General features: G+C 44.2%; 1 protein-coding gene across 4 annotated transcripts in view; it reads left to right on the top strand.

Moving 5' to 3' along the window:
• The window catches only part of CCDC112 (coiled-coil domain containing 112), a 52,725-nt gene that overhangs the window by 11,217 nt on the left and 15,436 nt on the right, over nucleotides 1-26,072 (top strand). For 2 of the 4 annotated variants that reach the window (XM_077344328.1, XM_077344326.1), the window contains one exon: nucleotides 25,358-25,473. Coding sequence is in view for 2 of the 4 variants with exons in the window: in XM_077344324.1 (XP_077200439.1) it covers nucleotides 23,925-24,276 (352 nt within the window). In the remaining 2 variants the exon portion in view is untranslated. Of the gene's footprint in view, nucleotides 1-23,909; nucleotides 24,277-25,357; nucleotides 25,474-26,072 lie in introns of those variants that run through there. The other 2 variants (XM_077344325.1, XM_077344324.1) reach the window with 2 other exon arrangements.

Here is a 26,072-nt window from a genome sequence, read left to right as displayed (position 1 = left end):
GTAACTTATATACTCTTGAAGGCACTTGTCTGGAGCAACTCAGGCCAGAAACTGCCTTTTCTCCCACATTCTACAGTTGTTGGTTAGTAGAATCACCACAGATGGCTGAGGAATCACAGCAGAAAAGCAGCAATGGTAGCACGAAACCTTTGTAGTAGTTTCTATTTCTTCTATGAGGTACATTTTCCCCTCACTTCCTGTTATTTAGTGCTACTTCTGCTGGAAGAAGATGCCATCTGGACAAAGCCTACATCTCTGAACAGAAGGCTTTGGGACCTCTTCTTCTTATTTGACATGCAGATTTCAAAATATGCCAGGGAGGTCACTGACTGTGCAGTCCTGAGCAGAATTAGACCATTCTAAGCCGACAAGCTCAGAAAGGTGGGACTGTGCTTAGGACTGTACTATGACCCACTTATGAGAACTAACAAAACCGTTATTTCTGTGCTACAACCCACTAGAATGTATTTAGATTCATAAACTAAATCAAGAGTGGCCAAGCTGTGGCACTCCAGACATCCATGGACTCCAATTACCACGAGCGCCTGCCAGTACCATGCTCATGGTAACTGGAGTCCATGAGCCACAGTTTGGCCACCCCTGGACTAGATGGGCAGTACCAGCAAGCTAGTCAGACACATAGTCAGACACACACATTTGCAGGGCCACTCCACTCTCCACAAACACATGAACCCCAAAATGCTGAAAGTAGCATGTAAACCTGCAAACATGCTTTGGTTTAATGGTAAGGCAGGATTTATGCCTATGAAACTACTCCTACTGCAACAAAACAAGCCCCCAGTCTTTGCTATTCTCATTGTCCAAGACGCCTCAGAGAGGACTGATGATGATGTCTTCTTGGTTGTGAACTCCATTTTGACTCATTGCAGGCACAGCATTGTGACTAGTCCATAGGATATCCCCAGCAAACATCAAATAGTTACAGCTGAATAAAAGTCTTGGCTCCTGGAAACCATTTTTCTATTTAAAGAGCATCTGTTGCTATGGGACACAACAGCCCCAAGTAGTTCTTAGTAGGTTATGTTTATGCGGCACTTGGACAATGTTGAGCATTTGGAGAAGCTGTATAAACAGAACTTGTTAGTTTAATTGGTCACTTTAAAAACAGAGTGTACTACATCTGGATGATCTTGTCCTGGTTTCACTATGTAAAATAGCTTAATTTATATCCCACTTCTTAAGCAAGAAGTAGACTTTCCTAGCTGCTAATATGCTTTGATCCTACAATTCAATATTCAGAACAACTGCAGGGGCAGTTTTCACAATGCTGCAAAAACAAAATGCTTAGATAAGAGGCTGTGTTTGAAGGCACTAAAGGACCTGGCCCTATGAATGCTCAAGGGATTGTCTGGCATGAGCAACTTCGATAATTTCATAGGCAGCCCTGGCATATTATTGCCTTCACCTTCACCTTCACCTTCACCTGTATATTGAAGAATGTGTCCTGCTATATCTTCAATAAGAAGACAGAAAATGTAGGCAAATAAATGTAATCAGGTACAAGGTTATACGTACGTGCTGTGTTAGGTTCTCTCAGAAGACCCTAAAAATAACATTTAGAATTTCTACTTTTTAATACACATTTCTTATGATAGATTTCAGGAAGGGGGAAGTCCTCTCCATTGTTGGGACCCCAGGACTGGCCCCAATTCAACCAGACTCCTGCTGAAGTTGGAGGTGGGAAGGGGGAAACCACATCCCTGAACAATGGGAAGGACTCTTGCCCAAAGATGCTACTACATTGTGGTGATGTTCATGGTTATGACTTTAACCCAGAGTAGAGATGCCAGCCTCCAGGGGACCAGGGGATCGCCTGGAATTACAACTAAGCTCCAGACTGCAGAAATCACTTCCCCTGGGGAAAATGCATGGTTTGGAGGATGGACTCTAAGGTATTATACCCCATTGAGGTCCCTGACCTTCCAAGGGTCCACCCCCAAATCTCTCGGCGATTTTCAACCTGGATCAGGAAAGCCTACCCTATCCATCTCTAGCCAGTGGATGGGGGGACCTGGGTCAACCCTAACCCACAGTAATCTTCCTGTTAGATACTCTCAACAGTCAAGTTATAATTCAGCAAGTCTGTCTTGACCCCTGATGTACCTATTTCTACTTCAGAAATAGACACAGGTTTATGAGGTTACAATTTTATTTATTTGCAGAAACAGATTCAGAAGTTAAACTTAAGAGAAGGAAACATAGGAATGAGATATGAGAGAGGTGATAATATTTTAGTAGTAGCATGTACTTTACAAAATGTTCATCTCTAACCCCAAGCAAAGCAGATGGAGGAGAGACACTGACAATAGAAATAAAGATATTCATTTTATATTACTTTATATTGAAATAGAGTGTTGTACTTTAGTATTATAGTATTACACACAATCAACAAATAAACTATTAAGCTTGTAGTAACAATATTAATCGATATATCTCACAGCATATGTTTGCCATATAATTTATCATATAATCACTGATTATGTTAAAGTGTATAGACTGGCTTTTGTGTATCTATAGCTATTTTACATTACGGAGGGAAGATTAACACAGAAAGGAGAGCTAAGAGTGAAATTAATGCTTGATAGAATTTTAGCTTCTCTGTAAAAGATAATATAATTAACTGCTATATTTAACTGTTAATCCATTTGTGTAATTCTAGTACTACAATTTTTGCTATTAAGGTTAATTAAATATGCTATAAAATCTTTCCACTGGAATATACTAAAGGATTTTAAATACCCAGCCTTTATTCAAGATTTCATTCCTAAACTTCCAAACAAATGGATCACATTCTTATGAAGAACTGATTGCTTTCTCTCAGGTGTTTTCCAGGCTGCAGTCACCTTTTAGGTTTTCATGGCCAATTCCAATAGGGGCAGTTCTGATATGCACTATCAATGTGATCAGTTCACGCTTACAGGTTTGTTTTTTCATTCCCCCGCCCAGGGTTCCAAGTCCTCATGAGTCCTCCTGGAGACTGAAGAGCATTATTGGCACACAAAGACTTCAGGCTGAATGACAGCAGTGCTGTGCCATCCCTCAGATCCTAGACTGAACATGCATCTAATGAAGTTTAGAAAGTAGGGAGGGGAGAAGCTGGCAGCGGCAGCACAGAAGTCTATCCCCCCAGTCAAGATTCTTATTCCTGCTTTAAAGCTATTTGTTCCCCCCCTCCCCCTCCCCCACAACTAGGTGCAAGCAGGAATATCTTGTCGTGGTTTTTGGATTGGTGGAATGTCCTGCAAAGTCATACAACGTATGGGATATGCAGAGAGAGTTCAGTGCATTAGAGCTCCTGGCACTGTTGGGGACCGGTCACTGCTTCCTGTCTCTTTCTCCCTCTTCTTTAACCACAACCCATGACTGCCTACCATCACATTGGGAATTTCTCTCTCTGCTGACAGACAGGATAAATTCATATCCATAGATCAGAAAACAGTTATACATTCAAGAATGGAGGTTTCTTTCTTCATTCCCCCTCCATGCATACTGTTAGAAAAAGACAATTTTCATGGAGTTGGCAATGGCACAGTGGAAAATTGTAGACAATGATACATTACTGACAAGTGCTCATCTAATAAAATTCTGACATGGAAAGAAACCTCTGTATAGGATGTCGTAAGAATTCATAGGCTGTGGTGTGTCATGCATATACACTTTTTCAATGTGTACGTGGTTGGTTCCCCCCTCCCCCCAATGACATAGACCACCTTTCTGGCAATTATATAGACAGTATGGACAGTGATCCTATTTCAATATCTGACTTTCTGGCCAATTTCTTCACTGAATGTTGTTAGCTTGTGCAGCAGTAGGCTGCAGTTTATAGCTATGGGATGAATAGCCTTGAGGAAGCAATATGAGTCTCTTTCGTTCAAATCTTGTTTATTTGACCTCCAGGAATTTTCAGAGTCCTTTGAAATATTTCCACATCTTCCCTTAAGCACACTTACTCATCAGTCTTCGTGTTGTTCTCCACAACAAATAAAAATAAAAAGGCTCTGTCTGTGTGCTAGCGGAGGCTGCTCCCCCCCCCCATGCTATTAATGACTTAGATCCACTCAGCACTTGGGCTAAGTTAAGTAAGGGGTATTGATTTCACTCCCTGTCTGCTACACATATGAGAGCTCTCCTTTGCTGAATGCAATGAGTCAGCTTGTTTGCATACAGGAATGCTGTACGTGCTGTAGAGAAGTGAAAAATCAATCAGGGCCTCCTTTCAGCAGAGTTGCTTTTAAAGGAAACGGGTGAACGTAGAACCAAATTCATGTTGACACAGTACTTGCTCCTACCTGTGTGATCAGCCTTTTATCTACTGACTAGGGGCAAAGCCCATTGTATCCAAGAATACAACGGGCGCTAGAGCTTGGCAGTGGGAAGAGGAAGGGGAGGAGTTGTCCAGTCTGTAAGGGCATGGGGTTGAATGTGTGTGTGTTGTGTGGGAGGTTGTGGTGGCGTAGTGGCAAATGAGGGCATGGGTGTGGAGATATGGGTGTCAAGAACTTGTGGTTTGGAATGTTTGTTGAGTGTGGGAGAAGACTGACCTTTGGAAATTGTGGCATAGTGGTTACAGATGAGTTTTCCAGAGCCATGTCTTCAGATATGTGAAGGGAAAATCAGACTGGAGACTCTGCTTAGGGGAAGATTACATGGCAACCAATTCCCCTCAGTGCTGCGTCATTTCCCTTCTGGTGGGAATTAGGCAACAGACACTGAAATGCCCCTCTGCCCTAATACACATAGGGTAGTCACAGTACACAGGTGTCCACCCTGTTCCTTCTTCTCCATTTTTTCACTGTTGATAAAATGTTATGTGCCCACATGCTTCTTTTATGGTTGCTCCTTAGAAGAAGAACGGATTTTTGTACCCTGTTGTTTTCTACCCAAAGGAGTCTCAAAGCGGTTTACAAACACCTTTTCCATTCATCTCCCCACAATAGTCAACCTGTGAGGTATATGAGGCTGTGAGAGGTCTGAGAGAACTGGGATTGGGCCGCAGTGACCCAGCAGGCCTAAGGTGTCTCAAAGCATTTTCCAATCATCTTCTTTTCCTCTCCCTCTCCCTCTCCCTCTCCCTTTCACTATTTACACTTTCAGGCTGTAAGTATTTATTTAGATCTTCTTGCACTTTCCAGACTCACAGGACTGATGCTGGTCTGCCTGTCTGCGCCCCAGAATACAAACAGTTGCTAGTAAGGGCTGGCCATAGCCCATAGCCCAGGAGTGACACACCTGCACCACTCCCTCCCAACTGCAGGCAAAAATGGCTCCTTTGAACGCTGGACTCTGAGGCATTGTACGATTTTGAAGTCCCCACCTCCAGACCTCCAGGAATATTTCCAATCCTGGGGTAGCTAAAGTCCAGGTAGAGGCTGGAGAGCTCCTGGAATTACAGCTCACCGGCAGAGTATAAAAATTAGCTCCCCAGGCAGAAAGGGCTACTTTGGACAGAGTTGTGGTAGAGAAGAAACATTTAAGGCCTCCCACACAGGATGTTGTTGTTGAATTGAAAGACTTAAGGTCTACTGCACAGGGTTGTTGTGCAGATGAAACAGGAGACAAAAAAAAACCAGTTTCATCTGCAGAATAATGCTGTGCTGTGAAATCTGCCACAAATCTGCAGAGAGTTGCAAAGAAGAAAGACACATGGCTTGGCTGTGTCTAAGCCCCGGCCAGAGCAGTATTTTAAGTGAGAAGGGGCTTTTCTATGGCCTCCCTGTCAGCCATCTGTTTGGCAGAAGGGGAAAGCCCCCCCCTCAAAAGGAAGGCCCTCAGGCTCCCCTGCATTGCTCTCTGAAGGAAAATGCCTTCCTCCCCTCAGTCAGGGGCTGTCAGAGGCTCCTTTGCAGCAGGCCTGAAGGGGGGGAGGGGGAGCACTCTGCAGCCTCCTGCCAGCTCTGTCAGGGTTCTGAAGCAATGTACAGTTGGACATAACAGTTAGGACAGCCTTGGGGCGAAAAGGGCTGGCGCAGCCTGTCCAAACCTCTGTTCTCACCCCCCTTGGCAGCCCTACTGACCTCCTCTCCCTTTGGTGGTCAGGAGCAGACTGGCAGCCATTTCTCCAGATTGCCCCTGGCTGGATGGAATTTTGGTCTGTCCTGGTAAGGGACCAATCGCCCCTCCGCTTGTCAGTCCAGGGCCATGGGACCAATTGTTGCCCTTCTCCATTACGGACTGAGGCCACCCCAACACCCCTTACTGTTTTATTAAGAGGGAAAAGATAATATTTTGTGCTGAAACCTCCTAATTGTGAACACCTTAGCTTCAATCTGTCCCCATGGTATTTATCAATACTTTTCTGCCCGGTTTCTTTTATCCTGCTTACTTATGCAAACCACCAGCAATTACGTCTACTCTTAACAATCTTTCAGCTATGAAGTCCCCTTCACTAGCTCTTCTCACTCCCTAACCCAGGCTTTTTCAACCAAGATTTCATGAAACCCAAAGATTTCTTGATGGCCCTGGAAGGGTTTCCTGAATGGGTGGGAATTAATTAATTGTTAAAATTTCTTAAATGTTTATTGGGTGATATGACCATATATAAATGGACTCCGGGGAACGGTAAAGGACAGGAAGGCCTGGAGGATCATTGTCCATAGGGTCACAATGGGTCGGACACGACTTCACACCTAACAACAACAGCATGACCATATATGGTCATGCTTACCTGCCCTCTGTCCCAAAATGGCCAATGATAGGCTGGAAGAGGGTGGGAAGGGAAGGGGCCCTAGGTGGGCATGTACACAGCTATGCTTCCCAACCATATTCTGCATGGTCGTGCCACTTCTGGGGTTTCTCAAAACCTGAAGAATGTTTCAGGGGTTTCTCAACCAAAAGTTGAGAAAGGCTGCCCTAGACCTTCATTGCCCTAGACACTATGTTGTGTGGCACATGGTCATTTTTGTTCATAAGTTGTGATCAGCACAAACATTCAACAGTCCACCTGTATTCCAACAGTTAGTGTATGTTTCACTGGGCAAAAAAAGCCTATTGTACCTGCATAGTCTCATATTGCTTTCCCACAGTTTTCCCTTGTCCTTCTCTCTCCGAAGCCTGTATGTTATTCAGAGTGTTTTTTAAACATGCCAAGCATTAGAATTTTGTAGCTAGTGATCTACAGCTGTGAAATGCCTCCCCATGTCCCTTCTGGCTGCCTGGCACAGTGTTTTTAATCACAAAGGCATGCAAAATGTCTGGATCCATAATTATTTGTGCACGTACATTTCCACAATGACTCATATATTTATTTGTTTATTAGATTTTTATACCACCCTCCCATACGGCTCAGGGTGGTTCACATAAAACATTGCAGGGATAATACATAAACAGTCTAAACATATAACAGAGTCATAAATAACATATCAACAATACTCTATCAGTGGCTTCAAATAGAATGATAACTTAGATCAGCCCCCAGGGAGGTCAGGCTGCTTCAGGTCATGGAGAGGGTGTCTGAGGAAGGAGTAGCAGATGTTGTTGGGTAGGCTGAATTCAAGCAAATGCCTGGTGGAGCTCACTTTTGCAGGCCCTGTGGAATTGTGGGAGGTCAGGCAGGGCCCTGATTCTCTTCAGGAAACTCGTTCCACCAGGTGTTGACCAGGACAGAAAAAGCTCTGGCCCTTGTTGAGGACTGATGTGCTTCCTTGGGGACAGGGATCACCAGCTGGTTGGTAGTACCACAGCGTAATGCTCTTTTGGGGATGTAGGCAGAGAGACAGTCTCAGGTACACTGGGCCCAGGCCACATATGGCCATGAAGGTAAGAACCAGAACCTTAAGTCTGATCCGGAATTCAATTGGGATCCAGCTGAGTTGTTGGGGTGCAGGTTGGATGTGGGAACTCCATGGTGTATTAGTGAAAATCCTGGCTGCAGCGTTCTAAACCACTTGTAGTTTCTGGATCAAGGATAAGGTTAGGCCTGCATAGAGCAAGTTGCATAAGTCCAGTATAGAGATGACAATCGCATGGATCACTGTGGCTAGGTGTTCTGATGCCAAGTAGGGTGATAGTATCTTGGCTTGACATAGGTGGTAAAAAGCCTGCTGCACTACTCTTGTGACCTGTGCCTCCATGAAGAGGGAGGTATCGAGGATCACACCCAGGTTTCTGGTGGAGTGGGCTAGTGCTAGACACACTCCTTCCTGGTTGGATAAGCAAGCTTCATTATTTGGTCCCTTCCTACCCAGCCACAGGACCTTTGTCTTTGAAGGGTTGAGCTTCAGATGACTCTGCTTGAGCCACATTATCACTGCTTTCAGGTATCTGGCTAAGGGTTCTGGGGGGAGTCAGGGTGATCATCCATAAGGAGGAAGAGCTAGGTGTCATCTGCATATTGGTGGCAACCCAGCCCAAGCCTCCGCACCAAGCTGAGCAAGAGGGCGCATGAAGACATTAAATAAAATAGGAGAGAGGACAGCTCACTGTGGCACTCCAGATGTGAGCTGATGGTGGTTGGATACTCTCACTTCTATTTACTACCCTCTGTCTGTGACCCTGGAGGAAGGAGATCAGCCATTTGAGGGCTGTCCCCTGTATCCTGGAGCCGGTGAGGTGGTAAGCTAGGAGCTCATGTTCTACTGTGTCGAACGCCCTTCCTGGAGGCTATTGTGCTCTAATAGTATAAGCAGCGCTGACCCGCCTTTGTCCAGCTGGCAGTGGAGGTCATCCATCAGGGCGACCACCACTGTTTCCACCCCATGGCCAGGCTGGAAACCTGACTAAAATGAATCAAGGGCTGAAGTTTCCTCCAGGAATGTTGATATTTGGTCCACAGCAGCCCTTTCAACCAACTTAACCAGAACCGCTAGATGTGAGACGGGATGGTAGTTGTCAGGGATGTTTTTTTGAGCAACAGGTGTACCACAGTCTCTTTTAAACTCTCTGGGAATTCTCCCATTGAAAGTAACTCAGTGTAATGAGTGTCGTCTGAAGGAATTCAGTATTCTCTTCAAGGACGGCCAAGGGGCCTCTAGTTTGCTTTCTGTATCCAAAGTTGGAGGGAGGTTGTGGCTCAGAGGTGAGATTTAGTCTGCAAAATGATTTGAAAATGCCTCACAGCTAATATCCAATTGGCTACTGTTTTGGCGCCCTTCATCAAGGGTGGTGAGGGATCAGACTACCCTGAATAATTGTGCTGGGCATGAGTGCGCAGACGCAATGCATGACGAGTAAAAGTTGCGTTTCACTGACTTCACTGCCATCTCATAGGCTTTCATCTGCATTCTATAAGATTTTTTTTATTCTTTGTCTTCCTGTGAGTCTTCCTCCAAACACGCTGTAGTCATCTCAATTCCCATTTTTCCTGCAGAGCTCCTCAGTATACCAGGGGGCCTGCTTGAGATTGGGGCAGAGAAGACATCTGGGAACTATCTCATTGATGGCAGCCAGCATTCTGTCATTCAAGTCACTGACCAGTCCATCTAGAGAAGTGCTGTGAGGCATAGGGTCCTGCAGAACATTCAGGAATCCAATTGGATCCATAAGTCTCTTCGGGCAAGCTGAAATTTGCTTGGTGCCCAAGTCTTCAGAGTATAGTGGTCCAACCATGGCACAGCAATAGCTGTAACCAGTTCCACACTCAATCCTGCACCAAAAATGAGATCCAGGGTGTGGCCTGCTTGGTGGGTAGGGACAACAACAAATTGTGAGAGCCCTAATTATGAATTCTGCTCCATTTACATACAAGAGCTTGTGCAAAAGTGGTGATGTGTGGTTTCCAACAATTCCACCCTCTCACGAAGGCCCCCATTCTAAATCCCATTCAGAGGGTTCCCTGACCTTGAGAATTGTGTTTTCTGTTAACCTGTTATAAAGAGAATTTAGGAAGATCTTCTAGGCTCCCTGTAGAACTGATCTCATTTCTTTGTGAAGGAACTCAACAGGTTTATTTATATATTATATTATAGAACTTGGGCCTAGAGTTGCTCCTAACTGCAACAATTCCCACAATCATTTTAACAGCCACAACACTGCATCTTCTTCCCAGATTAGAAGGCAGATGGCCTCTCCTCAGGCAACTTTTTAAAATTACCACCGCATGGAGTTACAAGAAGAAGGGAAAAGTGGCCAAAAAACAAAACAAAACCTCTTCCATGAGCTATACTCATGGTCTCTGGACACACACCTACATTCTAGCAGAGTTATAATTCAACTAGGTCTATAAACTGTTAATCCATTTTCTTATGTTGAACATGGAATTTAGTCTTGTTGAGAGAAATATCCTTTCCACCACATTTTTAAAGGACAGATGAGAAAAGTGCTTCAAAAATCTGATTTAGATTTGTAATTCTCTTAAGGTGAATTGATTATTTTCAACTAACTACTACAAACTTATTCTCACTGTTGTTTAAAATTGGCCAATTTTAAATAACCAATCTTTGCTACCTTATGAAATATCAAAAACCTGCTTTTGTTCCACCCCCACCGCCCAGCTATTGACTGCCATAGGGATAGCATGATATCTCTCAAAGCTCTTTTGATGCTGAAGACAACCTTTGTCTGCCCCCTTTCTTTTGTAAGTGGAATTATTTTCCGGACTGCACTCCTTTTTCCTTTTTGAAAAGCTGTTGAGGAAACTAGCAGCCTTCTTCTTTATTGCTCTCAACAGTTTTAAAAAGCTCAGACTTCTTAACTCTTAAGTTAACTTCTATGGTTTCTTTTGAAAATACTAAACATTATAAAGGAGCAAGAGAAATGTGAGTTGTAGCTTTGTCATCATTATGATTCCTTGGACGGCATCTCTCCTTTGACCATTACAATAGGGAAATATTGTTCACAAGTTTATTTGAAACTGAGCACAAATAAGGATGAAAATCTCCACTGCCTTAAAACTGTCACCGGCAAAAGCATTCCAGTCCTTCCCCAAAGGGATGGTAATCCCCCCTTCAAAAAGTCCAAGAGGCTTTCTGTGAAGATTTACTATATTAAAATTTTAGAGGCTTAAGTTTTCCCTTTTGTAGAATTTGACCCTTGGACAGGGAAAACATGCTGAAGTTTAGAGGGAAAGTATGTGCAAAGCACTGGAAGCAGCTCTTGAATCATACAAATTCATCAATTTTTGATAATGGTGGCTAGTCTTGCATGGTTTATCTAGACCCATTTCAATCTGGATTTGGACTTGGGCTGGGATTATAAACAGATTACCTTGACTAATCATCAATGGGAAATGTGTCTCTGTTGATTTTCTTAGATGTCTCAGTGGTTTTGGGTACCATCAGCTATGGTATCCTTCTGGTTGGGTTATGAGGTGATGGTTCTGTGCTTCAGTAGTTCCACTCTTAATTGGCTGGGTAGTTGCAGAAGGTGGTTCTGGGGCACTGCTGCTGAGAATGATGGAGTTCTGCAGAGGTATAGCTTGCCCTTTGTGTGCAAGAAACTGGGGATTTGGTGTAAGGTGCCAACAATATGCAAAGGACACCCCGTCCTGTTTCTGCCTAACAGCTGAGTTGGCTGGTTCTGTGGGATATGGCTGTGCTACTGGATCCTGGCCTATACCTCTGGAGGTTCATGTCCTCTCTATGGCATATAGTGCCTTTTATTAATGTCATTTGATACGCCAGATAGAGCCATTCCCTGAAAAGAGTAATATGGACATGGTGATCCATTCTCTGGTTACCCACAGGTTAGATTACTGCCTTTGAAAACTGTTCGGAAATGTCAGTAGATTCAAGTACAGCAGCCAGATTATTTTGGGGGGTTGGGTGCAGGGATCATGTCATCGCTATGCTGAAAGAAGGTTGAAGGAGTACAGCACAAGAAAACCTAGGCTCGGACTTTGAACTTCTGAAGGCAGTGATCATATGTTCTTGGAACAATGATCTGAGGCAGGGCTCTATCTGACAGGCCTTTTTCTGTGGTTGCAACCCACTTATGGAACTACATCTCAAAGGAAGTTCACCTGAAACCATCTTTGTGATATTTAAAGTGCCAGGCAGAATTGCCCTATTTTGGGAGATGTTAGTGTTAAGTGTCTGTTTATACAGCTTAGTACATTTAATTTTATTGTTGCCATATTTACAATTTAGTGCTTATTGTTGCTGCTTTTATTGTATTGCTGTAGTTGTTTGATTTTTCATTAGTTTTTGATATTATAAACTATCTAAAATGCCCCTGGGTACAGAAAGGCAGCATTATTTCACAGGGATGAGTCTGAATTGCCTCCAAAAGTACTTATGCTAGAACATTTGGAGGATTTTTTTTAATTGTAAGAAATATGTGAAAAACTGTTTCAATTTTACAGCTTTCAATGATTTAATTAAAAATATTTCCAGATTATTCCAAGAACTCAGAGATAGAGGGGGCAATCATGGTACATACAGCATACATACAGCATTGATTAGGAAAAAAGATTTTAATAAGGTCATTTCTTGTATTTAATTCTTTTAAAATATAAAAATAGGCTCTTTTTTCTTGAATAATATGCAGACATCGCTTTAGAAGCCCAATAATGGAGTTGTAATGAACATCAATTGTGGAATCAGTTGGTTGCATGACTAACATCATGTAATACTCCGAAGTGGACAAGTTGCTTGGGTCGGTCAGGACGACCACTTGCCCCCTGGACCCCTGTCCCTCTGGGCTCCTCAAAGGAGGTGGCCAGAGGATAGGAGGCCAACTCAGGGACGTTATCAACTGCTCCCTGAGTTCCGGGGAGTTCCCTGAGAGGCTGAAGGATGCGGTGGTTCGCCTTCTCCTGAAAACACCAATGCTGGACCCGCGGGACCCTGCCAACTACCGCCCAGTATCGCACTTAGCATTCCTGGGTAAGGTGGTGGAAAGGGCCGCAGCGGACCAGCTCCTGGCTTTCTTGGAAGAAACTTTGGCACTCGATCCATATCAGTCTGGCTGCTGTCCTGGCCACAGGGTGGAGACGGTGTTAGTCGCCCTGCTGGATGACCTCCGTCGCCAGCTGGATAGAGGTGGGTCAGCCATGCTGGTCCTTTTAGACCTGTCAGCGGCCTTTGACATCGTGGCGCATGAGATCCTGGCCCACCACCTTGCCGGCACGGGGATAGGGGGTGCAACCTTGCGCTGGATACGCTCCTTCCTCCAAGACAGGACCCAGAGGGTCGTTGTGGGGGAAGAGTTCTCACGTCCTTATAGACTCCCTTGTGGGGTCCCTCAGGGCGCGGTTCTCTCCCCCACCTTGTTCAACATCTTTATGCGTCCTCTGGCCCAGCTGGTCCGCCAGGTCTATGGTTGAGGCTGGGATTGGCAAGGAAGAACATTGCCCCCCCTGGGGGTTTGAAGTATTCATCATTACCCTCCATCCTCCAATGCCCTTGTTCGGGTAGGGGAGAGTGGTATTTACTGTTGTGTTGGGTATTTTTATAGTCTTTTAGTGGGGGTTTTAATGGGGGATTTTAAGACTGTTACCTGCCACGAGCCTGTAGGGAGTGGTGGGAAATAAATCGAATAATAATAATAATAATAATAATAATAATAATAATAATAATAATAAATGACAAACTAGAATTTACTGTTTCTGTTGAAGACATTTATGAGTGAATAAATATCACTACTCACACGTTCTGCATTCCCATGATGTATGTCTGTGAGCCTGGCAAATGCTGGGCACATACCATTGTGGGTGTCATTCTAGAATTGATAATACAAACCCTTTCCTAAAATATGGCAATGATCCAGAGAAGCTTGTGTTCTTCATCCTGTAAATCTTATAGATGGATCCAGAGGCTTACAATAGCATGCTATTTGTGGCTTTTATGGGACTGTCATAGTGAAAGAACAAAAGGGGAAGAACACTGTTAAAGTGCAGAAAACAAAAAGGACTAGTCTTCAGATGCTATGAAGTATCTTTCATGGAATTATCTTCAGTTTATCTGCACATCAACTCTACATTACTTATCAAAGATTAAAGACATTTATATGCCACCTTTTGGCTAGTTCCGATTGTGCTTCATAAAAGGGGGGAGTCAATAGCCTCAACCAACTTTTGAAACATCATCTAAAACTCAAATGCAAGCCCTTAACAAGGGACAGGGCTGTTGACCAACAACTCCCTACTTGCTTTAACCACCGATTTCAGCAAGCAGGGCTATTACATACATATCTTTATTAGATACATACATATAAGCAGGGCTATTATCCTGCACTGGCATTGAACGGTTTCAACAACTGGCCTGCCTAGTGGGTTCACAGGCAGAGACCAGCAAGAGCAGTTTGGACTGAAGTACATGGAGGTTTGGATTGCAGGAATCAGAAGTCCTGGACCAGATGGCATGTCTCTCTGGAAATTCACTATGCAAAAGGGCCCCAGGGATTTTAAAATGCTGTTCAAAATTCTTTAAACAATGTTTAATTCCTATTCAAGCCCTTTCTCTACTATTTGTATATATTCAGTTTAAGATTGTGAGCTAGAGACAGGAAATAGCTCTATAAAAAACTTAAAAAGCGAGTATCATGTGTGTACCATCTGGCTGGCATGGCTTTCCAGACGACATCTGCTGGTCAAACCCTAGAGAGACAATTTAATTATTAGTACACGTTTCCTTTCTTTTACTCATTACAAAAATGCCCGGTTCTTAAATTTAGATAGTCACTCAAATTGCTTATTCCCTGTTTATCATTCTCTTATCCATTCTTCCTCCCTTTCTCTATGGTGGGGAGGAGGTGAAGGGTACACTGGGCGCCCCCCTCCTTCTCCCCTGCCCCGTAACTCAACACTGCACTCCACCGCCCTGCCACCGCTTTCCCGCCCCCAAACACCCACCCTTCTCTCCCGTGAACACTTTCCCCGCCGCCCCGCTACTCAACCCTGCGCTCCACTGCCACTGCTTCGCCCCCGCACTCCGCTGCCGCTTTCCCACCCCCAAACACCCAGTCACCCACCCTTCTCTACATTTTACCACACACACTTTTCCCCTTCCACTAAGCTGGGAACTTGTAGCTTGTGGCAACAGATCACTGCAATGTCACTGCTGTTGTGTATGCAGTGCAAGAGAGATCAGGAGCTTGGATCCTAATGCTAGAATTGGAGATGCATAATTACCATTGGCCAGCTCGCAGGATCCAGACTGCTATTGTTCGCTGTAATTACCCGATCAGGGGGCTCCACTTAGGGCCAACCACGGGCTATGGAGGGAACCTCTGAACTGTATACAAGTTCAGGTGGCCTTAGTTCAGTTGTGTCCGACCAATAAAGAGCTGATGTTTTGACAAACAAGTAACTCTGTGCCTTACTGAACCCACTATTCAATAATGGCATTACCAATTTTTAAATAAAGCTAAAAAGGGTCTCCAGTGGCACATGGTGGTAGACAGCAGTTGTCAGAGACTGAGCCAAAGTTAGTGTGGGAAGAACTACCATGTAGATCCTCCTTTGCCACTGTGTTCACAATGGCACTGAAAGCTATGTGGAGTATCGCTACCATGTGGAAGCAGCTTTCATTGTTTTGTTTTAGGTATAATCTAAGAAGGCCATAGAACTCTAAAAACACCTTGCAACAGTTCATCAGATAAGACAGGCAAGACCTTAATGAATGGATCTTCTAAAGTAGCGATCCCCAACCTGTGGGCTGCGGACCACATGTGGTCCTTCGACTAATTGGAGGTGGGCCCCGAAGGACACCTTCTCCCCCCCCGGCCCTTTACTTCATCCCCCCCCCCAGCCCTTTACAACACACTTCATTGTTGTGGCGTATCTGTATCTTATTTTGAAGGGATGTTTAAACATTACCATAGCGATCAGAGAACGCTAGGGAAGTGGTTGAGAGTAGAGGAGTAAACTACCCCCCCACCGGGCCTCAGTAAAAAGTGTTGAGTGGTCCCCGGTGATAAAAAGGTTGGGGACCACTGTTCTAAAGAACCCCACCCAGACACAGGAAAAGCACTTCTTAGTTCCAGTCCATTCTAAGAGACTCCCTGATAAGAGAGGAATGTGATGCATTACACACACTTATGCCCCAAGAAGTAAAAAAAATGCCCAGCGACTGTTCACACATACCACACTTTGTCACAGAGATATCTCCATCTTGTTGGTCCTCCTGTCTTTAAATATGCCAGCCATACTTACTGCCAAAATGTGAGGGACTAAAATTACTAGAATTACCAGACAGCCCAGAAAACTCAGAACAATGAAATATTCTAAAAAGCATTTCCCCCCCTTCATGACATAGCAAGGCTGACTATAATGAAGTCTGAAAACCCTTGCACAATAATCATCTTCAAATAGAATGGTGACTCAGTATGAAAAATAAAGCAAATGCATCAGAGGGCACAACATGTTCCCCTGGCATTACAACATGGAAAGTTAAGAATTAAAGAGCACTGAAGGGTACAAATAAAAAGATGTTTTCAATTCTCTCCAGGAACTAATCAGTAAGAACAATTTCCTAGAATGTGTGCTGATGACTCTTTGCCGGCTTCAGAGTGCTCCTCACCATGTGCTAATTCCTATTCAAAATGAGCTACATAAAAAACACGAGCACAAAGGAATAAAAAATAATTGCAGTCACACAAACAAAAGGGAAAAATTCAGCAGCAAAGTACTCTGAAAAACATCCGTCAGACAATACAAGGTCTTCATCATAAGCCATTTTGTTTGAACTTATGAACACTTTTCATTGTTCTACAGCTGGAAAAACAATCGTTCCATAAAATGTTTTTCTATAAGAGTCTCTCTTTTAGAAATTCATCTTCTGCAGAAGGATTGGCTGTTAATGTTTTATAAGCTCGATTGAGCTAAAGGAAGTGAGGAAAATCTGAATCGTAGAAAGAGTAGTTTGTGCCAATACAAAATGGCTGCCAAAAGGGCAGGGCAGGACAGCTACAGAACACTGGGAAAAACTGCAAAATGCTGGAAAATTCCAAACCAAGGATCCACCTGTAGTGAAGGATGCTCCCTGAAGAGATGTGACTGGGACTTACCTCATTGCCACCTTTGGGATCCTGGGACTTTAAGGAAGTTGGTGGAGTGGCCATGCAGTTTGTTTATTTGATTTACAGACTGCCACTCCCAGTCAAGTCGGCTTGTGGGGGGCAACACAGTAAAATTCCCACAACAAAACTCCCCATAATCGCTTATCTCTCTCAGCAGGAAAAAACTCCTTCAATCCCCTGCCCAATGGACTGCCAAGAGCCTCATGCCTCTGGGAACACTTGGGTGTGTGTGGATAGTTGTACTAGCTCCTTAGTGACAGATGCCACATGGCCAGGCAGATGGGCTGAAGTTCCAAGTATGGCAGCCGTGACCATGGGTCAGTCAGGTGGGCTGGGAGGAGCTAAGTAGTCTTGTGAGCTTTACCTGCCTGCCCCTCACCTATATATGCAGGTGCTGTACAATCCTCAGCCTCTGATCGCTGTGGCTTTCCCACCCGCCCTCCCTGCTATTCCATTGTCATGGGTTATTTTAGTGTTTCACGTGACTGTCACAACTATGGGCAGTTTGGGCATTGATAAGGGAGGCTATGCCTGTATCCCATGATTATGGGACTCTCAAGAGGCCTTGGGGTAGAGCAAATTTCAGTGGCATGCCCAGCTGGGGGGCTCTTGTAGAGGCTCTTACCACCAGGTGGCAAGGGAACCACACAGTGGTCGCCACCCCACTTTTTACTACCCGAAGGAATTCCAAAGTGACTTATTTTATTTATTCATTTATTTATATTTATATACTGCCCTCCCCCGAAGGCTCAGGGCGGTTTACAGGGAACAGGAAACAGATACAGATAACATGAGGTAACACATGTGACAACAGCAATAACAGTACAACAATAACCCCAACATGATAACAGCAATAATAATATGATAGAACTGCAAAGGAGCCTCAGCTCAACTCTTACTGGGACCCAGTGCGTTAGGCAGATTAGTGGCGGGCATATTAGGGGGGGGCATGAGGGCCAATTGGAAGTGATGGTCCGGGTCAACCTCAACCAAATGCCTGGAGGAGGAGCTCCCTTTTGCAGGCCCTACGGAACTGTTTGGGTTCCATCAGGGCCCTGATCTCCTCTGGGAGCTCGTTCCACCAGGTGGGGGCCAGAATGGAGAAAGCTCTGCCCCTGGTGCAAGTCAAGTGGGCTTCTTTGGGGCCAGGGACCACCAGGAGATTGGAAGTAGTAGAGTGCAAGGCTGTTTGAGGGTTGTAGGTGGAGAGGCGATCCCTCAGGTATACTGGGCCCAGATCGCATATGGCATTAAAGGTTATAACCAAAACCTTAAGCCTTACAAATACCTTTCCCTTCCTCTCCCCATAACACATACTCTGTGAGATAGTTAGGGCTGAGAGAGCTCTAAGAGAACTGCTTTGCAAGAACAACTCTAAGATAAGTGCGACTAGCCTCAGGTCATCCAGCTGGTTTCATGTGGAGGAGTGGGGAATCAAACCCAGTTCTCCAGATTAGAGTCCTGCTGCTCTTAACCACTATACCATGAATTGCAAAGCCACTCCCCTTGAGTAGTCGAGGGCAATAGCTTGCAGTGAAGGGTACATGTCAGGCACAGCACAAAACAAGCTTCTAAGTGTCGAACTCCCACAATCTGCAGGGTATATAAGGTGCTGAGCAGTAGCATTGCAGATGAAAAAATAAAACAGGCATGTTATGAAGAGAACAATCTTTCAAAAGGTATGTACTTAACTTCCCACACAGCAAGCACTACTAATTGTGGCAGCTCAGTGACATTCATACACACAGAGGGATCCAATTGTTCTCTGGAACATTTAACTATTACAAGCTAGCAGAGAAACAGTAGGATGCTTGCTTAAAAGAGGCAAACTGCAACCAAGAGCTCCCAGATACGTTCCCTGTCTTTTTCAAACTACAGTAAAATCGGGCACTTTTGATGCTTTGTGAAAATGGAAAAATAAAATGGATAGTTTTATGAAAACGAAAGCAACTATTCTATACAATTCACAAACTCTCAATTGTGAGGGCTTATGTTTTTCTTATTACTATTTATAATGAACATATCAATCTTCATTACCTGAGGTTATAATTCACAAGCACTTGATGTGGAACTGAAAGGAAATATTCCTTTAACCATTCAATTCATTCATTCATTCATTTTCTTAGATTTTTATGCCACCCTTCCATATGGCTCAGAGCGGTTAACATGAAACATTGTGGGGTATTACACAGAACATCATGACATATATCACAGTCATAATATAACACATAAACAACAGTGGTTCTAAGATTAGCAGAATTACAGTAGGTTTGATTGAACAATATTTTAACAGGAACAACACCTTAACAAGAACCCCTAGGGAGGTCAGATTGGTTCAGGACATGGGGGTACCAGTGGATGTTGTTGGGATGGTAAGCCTGAAGCAAATGTCTGGTAGAGGAGTTCCCTTTTGCAGACCCTGAGGAATTCTGAGACTTCAGGCAGGGCACTGATCTCTTCAGGGGGTTCATTTCACTAGGAAGTGACTGTCACATGGATCACTGTGGCTGTGTTCTGGGGCCAAGTAGGGTGCTAGGAGCTTGGCTTGGTGTAGGTGGTAGAAGGCATGCCGCGCCCAAACCTCTGCACCAGCTGAGCAAGAGGGTGCATGAAGGCAAATGCCATTTTGGGCTGTATCTACAGGGGCATCACATCAAAATCACAAGATGTCATAGTCCCATTGTATACGGCACTGGTCAGACCACACCTGGACTACTGTGTGCAGTTCTGGAGGCCTCACTTCAAGAAGGACGTAGATAAAATTGAAAGGGTACAGAGGAGAGCGACAAGGATGATCTGGGGCCAAGGGACCAAGCCCTATGAAGATAGGTTGAGGGACTTGGGAATGTTCAGCCTGGAGAAAAGGAGGTTGAGAGGGGACATGATAGCCCTCTTTAAGTATTTGAAAGGTTGTCATTTGGAGGAGGGCATTGGCTGCAGAGGAAAGGACACGCAGTAATGGGTTTAAACTACAAGTACAACAATATAGGCTAGATATCAGGAAAACATTTTTCACAGTCAGAGTAGTTCAGCAGTGGAATAGGCTGCCTAAGGAGGTGGTGAGCTCCCCCTCACTGGCAGTCTTCAAGCAAATGTTGGATACACACTTTTCTTGGATGCTTTAGGATGCTTAGGGCTGATCCTGTGTTGAGCAGGGGGTTGGACTAGATGGCCTGTATGGCCCCTTCCAACTCTATGATTCTATGATTCTAAGATGTTAAATAAGATAGGAGAGAGGACTGCTCCCTGTAGAACTCCACATATGAGCTGATGACGGCTAGATTCTCTCCTATTGCTACCCTCTGTCTGCGACCCCGGAAGAAGGAGATCAGCCAGCGTTGGCAATGCAGTGTGCTAAGAGCTCTTGATCGACTATGTCAAACACTGCTGACAGATCTAATGGTACCAGCAGCACTGACCCACCTCAGTCCAGCTGGCGGTGGAGGTTGTCTGTCAGGGTGACTAACGCTGTTTCCACCCCATGGCCATGCCAGAATCCTGACTAAAATGGGTCAAGGACCAAAGTTTCCTCCAGAAATGCTGATATTTGGTCTGCAGCAACCTGTTCAACCAACTTCCCCAGAAACACTAGATGCGAGATGGGGCTGTAGTAGATTTATTCAAGGTGTGAGCTTTTGATTGCATGCACTCTTCCTCAGACAATGGAACAAGGATCATAAGAGTATAGATATAACCTCTGAGGAGCTCATGCATAACCCGAAGGTTCCCCCAGAACCTTGGTTACCTGTACTATTTTGTTGTTTCCTGTAAACCGCCCTGAGCCTTCGGGGAGGGCGGTATAGAAATACAATAAATAAATAAATAAATAAATAAATAAATAAATAAATAAATAAATAAATAAATAAGGAAAAAGTAAATTAGTAGCAAATTAGTAAACTATGTCATAACATCCAAATTATGCAGTATGACAATTATTTATTTAAAAAGCTAATCGGTACTTTGGGTTCAGTTGTAGTTCACAAAAAAAATGAGAAATAAAAATGTCAAGGTTAGGAATTAATGGCAGATACTTTCCCAGTTGTGAAAAGAAATAATTAAAAGAGTTGCTTGCCCCATCCGTCTCCACTCAAGCATAGAAGCATCCCTACAAATGAGAGGTGCTCAGTTTGTTATTTTATCCTCAGATCAAAGTTAGATTCTGAATTACATTACATACTACTTATATCACATTACAGTCATATTGTCCCAAATAAAATAAAAAGAAGAGGGGATTGTAAGCGAATGAGGTTAGCATACGTAGTGAGATAAAAAAAAACAATGTCCTTGTTGAGTCCTTAGCATTCTATTGCTTTAAGTGTTGTAATAACTTGCATTTCTGCAGTCTCCCTTTCTATGTTGTCTCAGGCATATCACCATGGGAGTATCTGGCTATATGGGCTCTGTTCTAAGTTCCTATGCTATCAACACTCCTAGTTATGTTTGTGACACCAGAAAATTTCTGGGGAAAACATAATCTTTGAACAACCTTCCAGAGAATACTATTTTAGCCACCATGGCTGTGGATTCCCTGTATACCAACATCCCACACAAAGATGGATTACAAGCCATTAGAAATACAATTTCTAACAACACCACAGTTGACTCAGCCACCAAACTGTGCTATTTTGTTTTTACTCATAAACACTTCTGATTTGGTGACAACTTGTTCCTCCAGATCAATGGCTCAGCCCCTGTCATGTGGGCGACCCAGGGCCTGTCACTCAGCCTGGACTACCTCACAGGAGTGGTGGAGGGGGGAGTCCAGTGTCTCTCCCCAAGATCCCCAGAAGTAGGATGGGGGAAGAGAAGAAACACAAGAAATTTATTATAGTGGTGCTCAGCTGCTGAGTAACTAATTTGTATAGAAATGTAAGATACCCTCCCTCTTGTATGTTACCTCTTAAAAAAAAACTAGTCTTGTATATGCTTAAATACATTTATTGGGGCTTTTATGGGTTCCCCAGTAAATGAATTGCTTTCACTGCTAGGAATCAAATTTTTTTGTTTGTATTTAAATTAAAAAGTTAGTTAGGTTTCACTGTTTAATTTATAAAGTTTATATCTCTAGCACCTGACATTACATTTTATGGCACACAATTGCCCAGCCCAACAAAGTAACATTTATGATCAGATCAAGCCCTTATAACAAATGAGTTTGACATCTCTGCCTTATACTATATGTTTATTCCAAAATAAGTACAGCAAAACTTGTGCCCTCTATTCAATACAGTGAATACCAACCAAGGTTCTGGGGGAACCTTCGGGTTATGCATGAGCTCCTCAGAGGTTATATGGCCTTTCCCAGAAGTTCAGATGGCTGCTGACTTCACTAGGGGCCTTTTCGCACGGGGATCTTTGTTGCAAATTGTTTGCGGGATGAAAAATCGCCATTTAAAATAGTGGAATTCGTCGTTATGCATACCTGCCTTTGTAGTGGAATCAGTTGCGTTTTTTAGCGTTTCCCACAGGCTTCCGGTCTCGGCAGAAATCGCTAGAAAGGAAGCGCTATTGCCAAGCTCGTCCCGCCCCTGGCCGTCAAGCAGCCAATGGGCAGCCGTTAGCATGCTCCCAAACAGCCCCTTTCCCTTTAAGAAAGGTTTAAAAAAAAAAAAAACAGACCCATAGCAACGAATCTAGGTAGATTCGTTGCAACGGAGAGACCCATCCAGCTGCCTAATGTGAGCTGTCGTTTGATTGTATGATCGTTGGCACGCTGCCTCGAGTGATAAAAAAAAAATCCCCCCCCCCTCTCACGGGCCCGATTTTCGGCTGAATTAATGTGTAAAAAATAAAGGGACTTTATTTCAGCAAACGGGCTTTTATGTGGTTTGTGCTTAGTGACTAAAGGTGAAGGACTGAAGCCAGGGAAGCCTCTAAACAGAAAGAGGCTTGCTGGTGCGTTTATCCCCGCTCGCTCGGAGAAAAAAAAATGGCGATCGCTTCGCCGGAAGTTTGGAGGACAGGCTCAGGAGGAGGGACTTTGAAGAACCCACAACAATGGTAACGCACAGGTCTTTAGCGCTATTGTTGCAGATTGGTTGCAGGAGTGTATCGCTATCCGGAGGGTGAATCCACTTTTCTGGATTCCCCTGAAAGCGCTACAACGAAGCGCTTTTTGCGGGTCGGTTTCAGGATTGTTGCAGATTGTCTACGACGTCGTGGGTTATGGCAAATTAGTAGCGTTTCCAATTAGCAACCATTGTGCTATTTTGAAGCCGTGCGAAATGGCCCTAGATGTCACCAGACCCTAAATCCTCTGTAGCTCTCCAAGCCAAGTCTCTTTCTCCAAAACAGAAACTGTGACTGATCGATCGATTGGCTGGCTCCCACATCCTACTTCCCTGAAGGGGAATATTACCACTTCTGGGGTTCCTCAAAGTCTGTAAAGTATTTCAGGAGTTCCTCCATATTCAAGAAGTTCAAAAAGGCATGTCTTCTGTGTTTTATTTAAATGGCCTTTCTCTCAGTAGAAAAGTAATCTCTGGGCTGCTTTTATCCCCTCTATGGGAAAAGAATGCTGGACCTGGATGGCTCAGCCTAGCCTGATCTCATCAGATCTGGAAAGCTATGCAGCCCTGGTTTGTACTTGGATAAGACTGGGAGACCATCAAGGAAGTCCGGGGAGGGGGGGGAGAGGGGAGGAAGGAAGGAAGGAAGGAAGGAAGGAGGATAGATCGCTATATGCTTTCATCCGAGAGAGGAAAGGTATCTGGGTCTGCCCTGTCTATCACTTGGAAGGGTGACCCCCAAGAAATGCCAGCGTCATGATGTGGGGCAGGCAATAGCAAACCACCTCTGAACGGCTCTTGCCTGGCATCCAGACACTCTTGGCTACATTACACAAACGCCATCAATAATGGTTTTTTCTACAGAGAAAACGGCAGGGCGCTTTCTGCCCACTTTCCCCTTGATAATGCAATCCCCAAAGAGGTTGTAAAGCCTAAGTAGACCTGCACAATCCCTGAGGACAGCTATTGTACATCGTCTTGTCTCCAGGAGCAGAACGGGCTATGTTCTTTACCGGGGGAAATCCTGCTGGCCTGAGCTCCTCCCCACCAGCGCCGTTTTCCAGTGAATTCAGCGGCAGTTACTTGTGGCTAAGCACTCTCGAGGAAGTCGCCCGAGAGAATCACAAGCACATCAGCGGGTACCACGCACAGCCGCTTCCAACACGCCGGGCGCAGCCGAGCCGCCAGCGCACGCGCAAGAAGGCCCAGGAAGGCGAAGGCAACTCGTCCCGCCCCTGGCCGGCCTCACGCCCGGCGCTTCAACGTCGCTTTCTCGCGCCGGCCCAGCCTGGCGGCTTCCAAGATGGCCGCCCTAGCAACGGGGATGTCCGCGGGGAGATCCAGGCAGCGGGAGGTAAATGCCCCCCTCCCTCAGTGCCCTTCTCCGTACTGTTTGTATTCGGGGATCTTCCGCTGTGGAGGACTTGCTTTGCGTGGCGGAAAGCCGGGTCGGACCGCTTGACAGTTTTCAGTCGAAAATATGCCTCGACCACGTTCATGCATGTCGCTGCCCAGACAGAAGAAATCCACTGGGACATAAACGCCTTTAGACTACAGCCTGCAAACGGTTCTGGACAGGGCTTGGGCATTTGGCAAACCTATATCTCAGTGAGGGCAGGACCGTATGATACGCTCAGGGTTAGAAGGGGGAGAATGCGAGAGAGGAGGTTTCATCACATCGAAGATAGGGGTGGCCGTGCATAAGCCCCTTTCCGTCTAGGACAGCTGAACATAGTTGATTTAGACTAGATGGGCTTAGAAAAACACCCCCTCCACATTTATCGTTCAGTCTCATGCATAACAGTGTAGAAATTTTTGCACAAACGGGGTTGTCCCATTCTCTGGTTATCTACAGGGGAGACTCTGAACATATCCACTGTGCCCAGAATCACCTCACAATGAAGAGAACAGCAATGCATAGCTTTGGCAGATCTAACAACATTTGAGTCTAGTGGCATCTTTAAAGCTTTCGCGCGCAGTGTGCATGCACACGAAAGCTCATGCCTCGGATAAATGTTCATAGGTCTTAAAGGCGCCGTTGAAAAATGTTATTGTACTACTTCAGACCAACATGGCAATCCACTTGAATCTATCTCTTGCAGATCTGTTTGTGTGTTGCCAGATCCTTCTGGATCCCAGAACACCTTGCTGTTTTTTTCAGATGCTTTATTTTCAAGTTTCCCATAAATGAATGTTACTCTGTTGCTGTAGCATCTTTGGGATAAGTTATAGTGTAAGATGTATTTAGGCATTTGAGCATGTGACTGCCATTTCTTTATGCTTATGTGATGTCATTACACTGAGCAATATTGCTGCAAAATGTAAATAACTTTAAGCCCAAATTAAATCTTTAGTTGGTTTTCTCGCCTATTCCCCCCCTGTATGCGTCAAAACTTTGTTTCTGATTAAAGTAAGTGTTCTTATGTTCTTTGCAGAATGACAGTTCTTACAGTACTCCAGGTGCTGATCAAAATATTTGGAACTGGCAGAGGAAAGCTGAACAGATTAAGAAAGCGGAATTCATAAGAGAAGGAAAAAAAATAAAAATCCAGTAAGTTTAGATCTTGTAATTAATTTAGGTGCTCCAAATTAGTAAAGAAGCACTATTTATGTAACAAAATTTAAATATTTTTCAGAGATGAGAAAGTACCTTAGAAATATAGATTGACATACTCGTTAAACATAGATAGTTATAACTTCACAGATCATCTTCATAAAGGTCTGCTTTGGATAACCTTGACTTCTATATAAGATACAAATTTATTTATTTTTATTTATTTACATTGTTTACATACCACCTTTCTCACTGAGACTCAAGTTGGATTACATAGTATAAGTCAAGTACAGTGAACAGAATGGGCCATCAGAGGAAGAGTATAATAGGTTTGGGACTACAGAGATCTCAAACTGGATTGAAACAAACCAGAAATAAAGCATTTAAACCTGATAGTTAAATAGTATGTAGAAGTTACTTTGTCCAGAGCATACTACAGTGATAGGCAGCAATGGGCAGTTTTGTACTCATTCAGTAATAAGATTTCTGTTGAATATGATGCATTGAAAAAGGAACAGAACTGCTCCATTTTGATGCCTTTTCTATGTTCTTTTAATATCCATCATGTGATTATGTCCTTCTAATATCAGATATTT

The sequence above is a fragment of the Paroedura picta genome, chromosome 7, assembly GCF_049243985.1.
Source record: "Paroedura picta isolate Pp20150507F chromosome 7, Ppicta_v3.0, whole genome shotgun sequence".
Taxonomy (NCBI): Eukaryota; Metazoa; Chordata; class Lepidosauria; order Squamata; family Gekkonidae; genus Paroedura; species Paroedura picta.
Note: the sequence above shows the minus strand (reverse complement) of the source record. Positions and strands in the feature narration are given on the sequence as shown.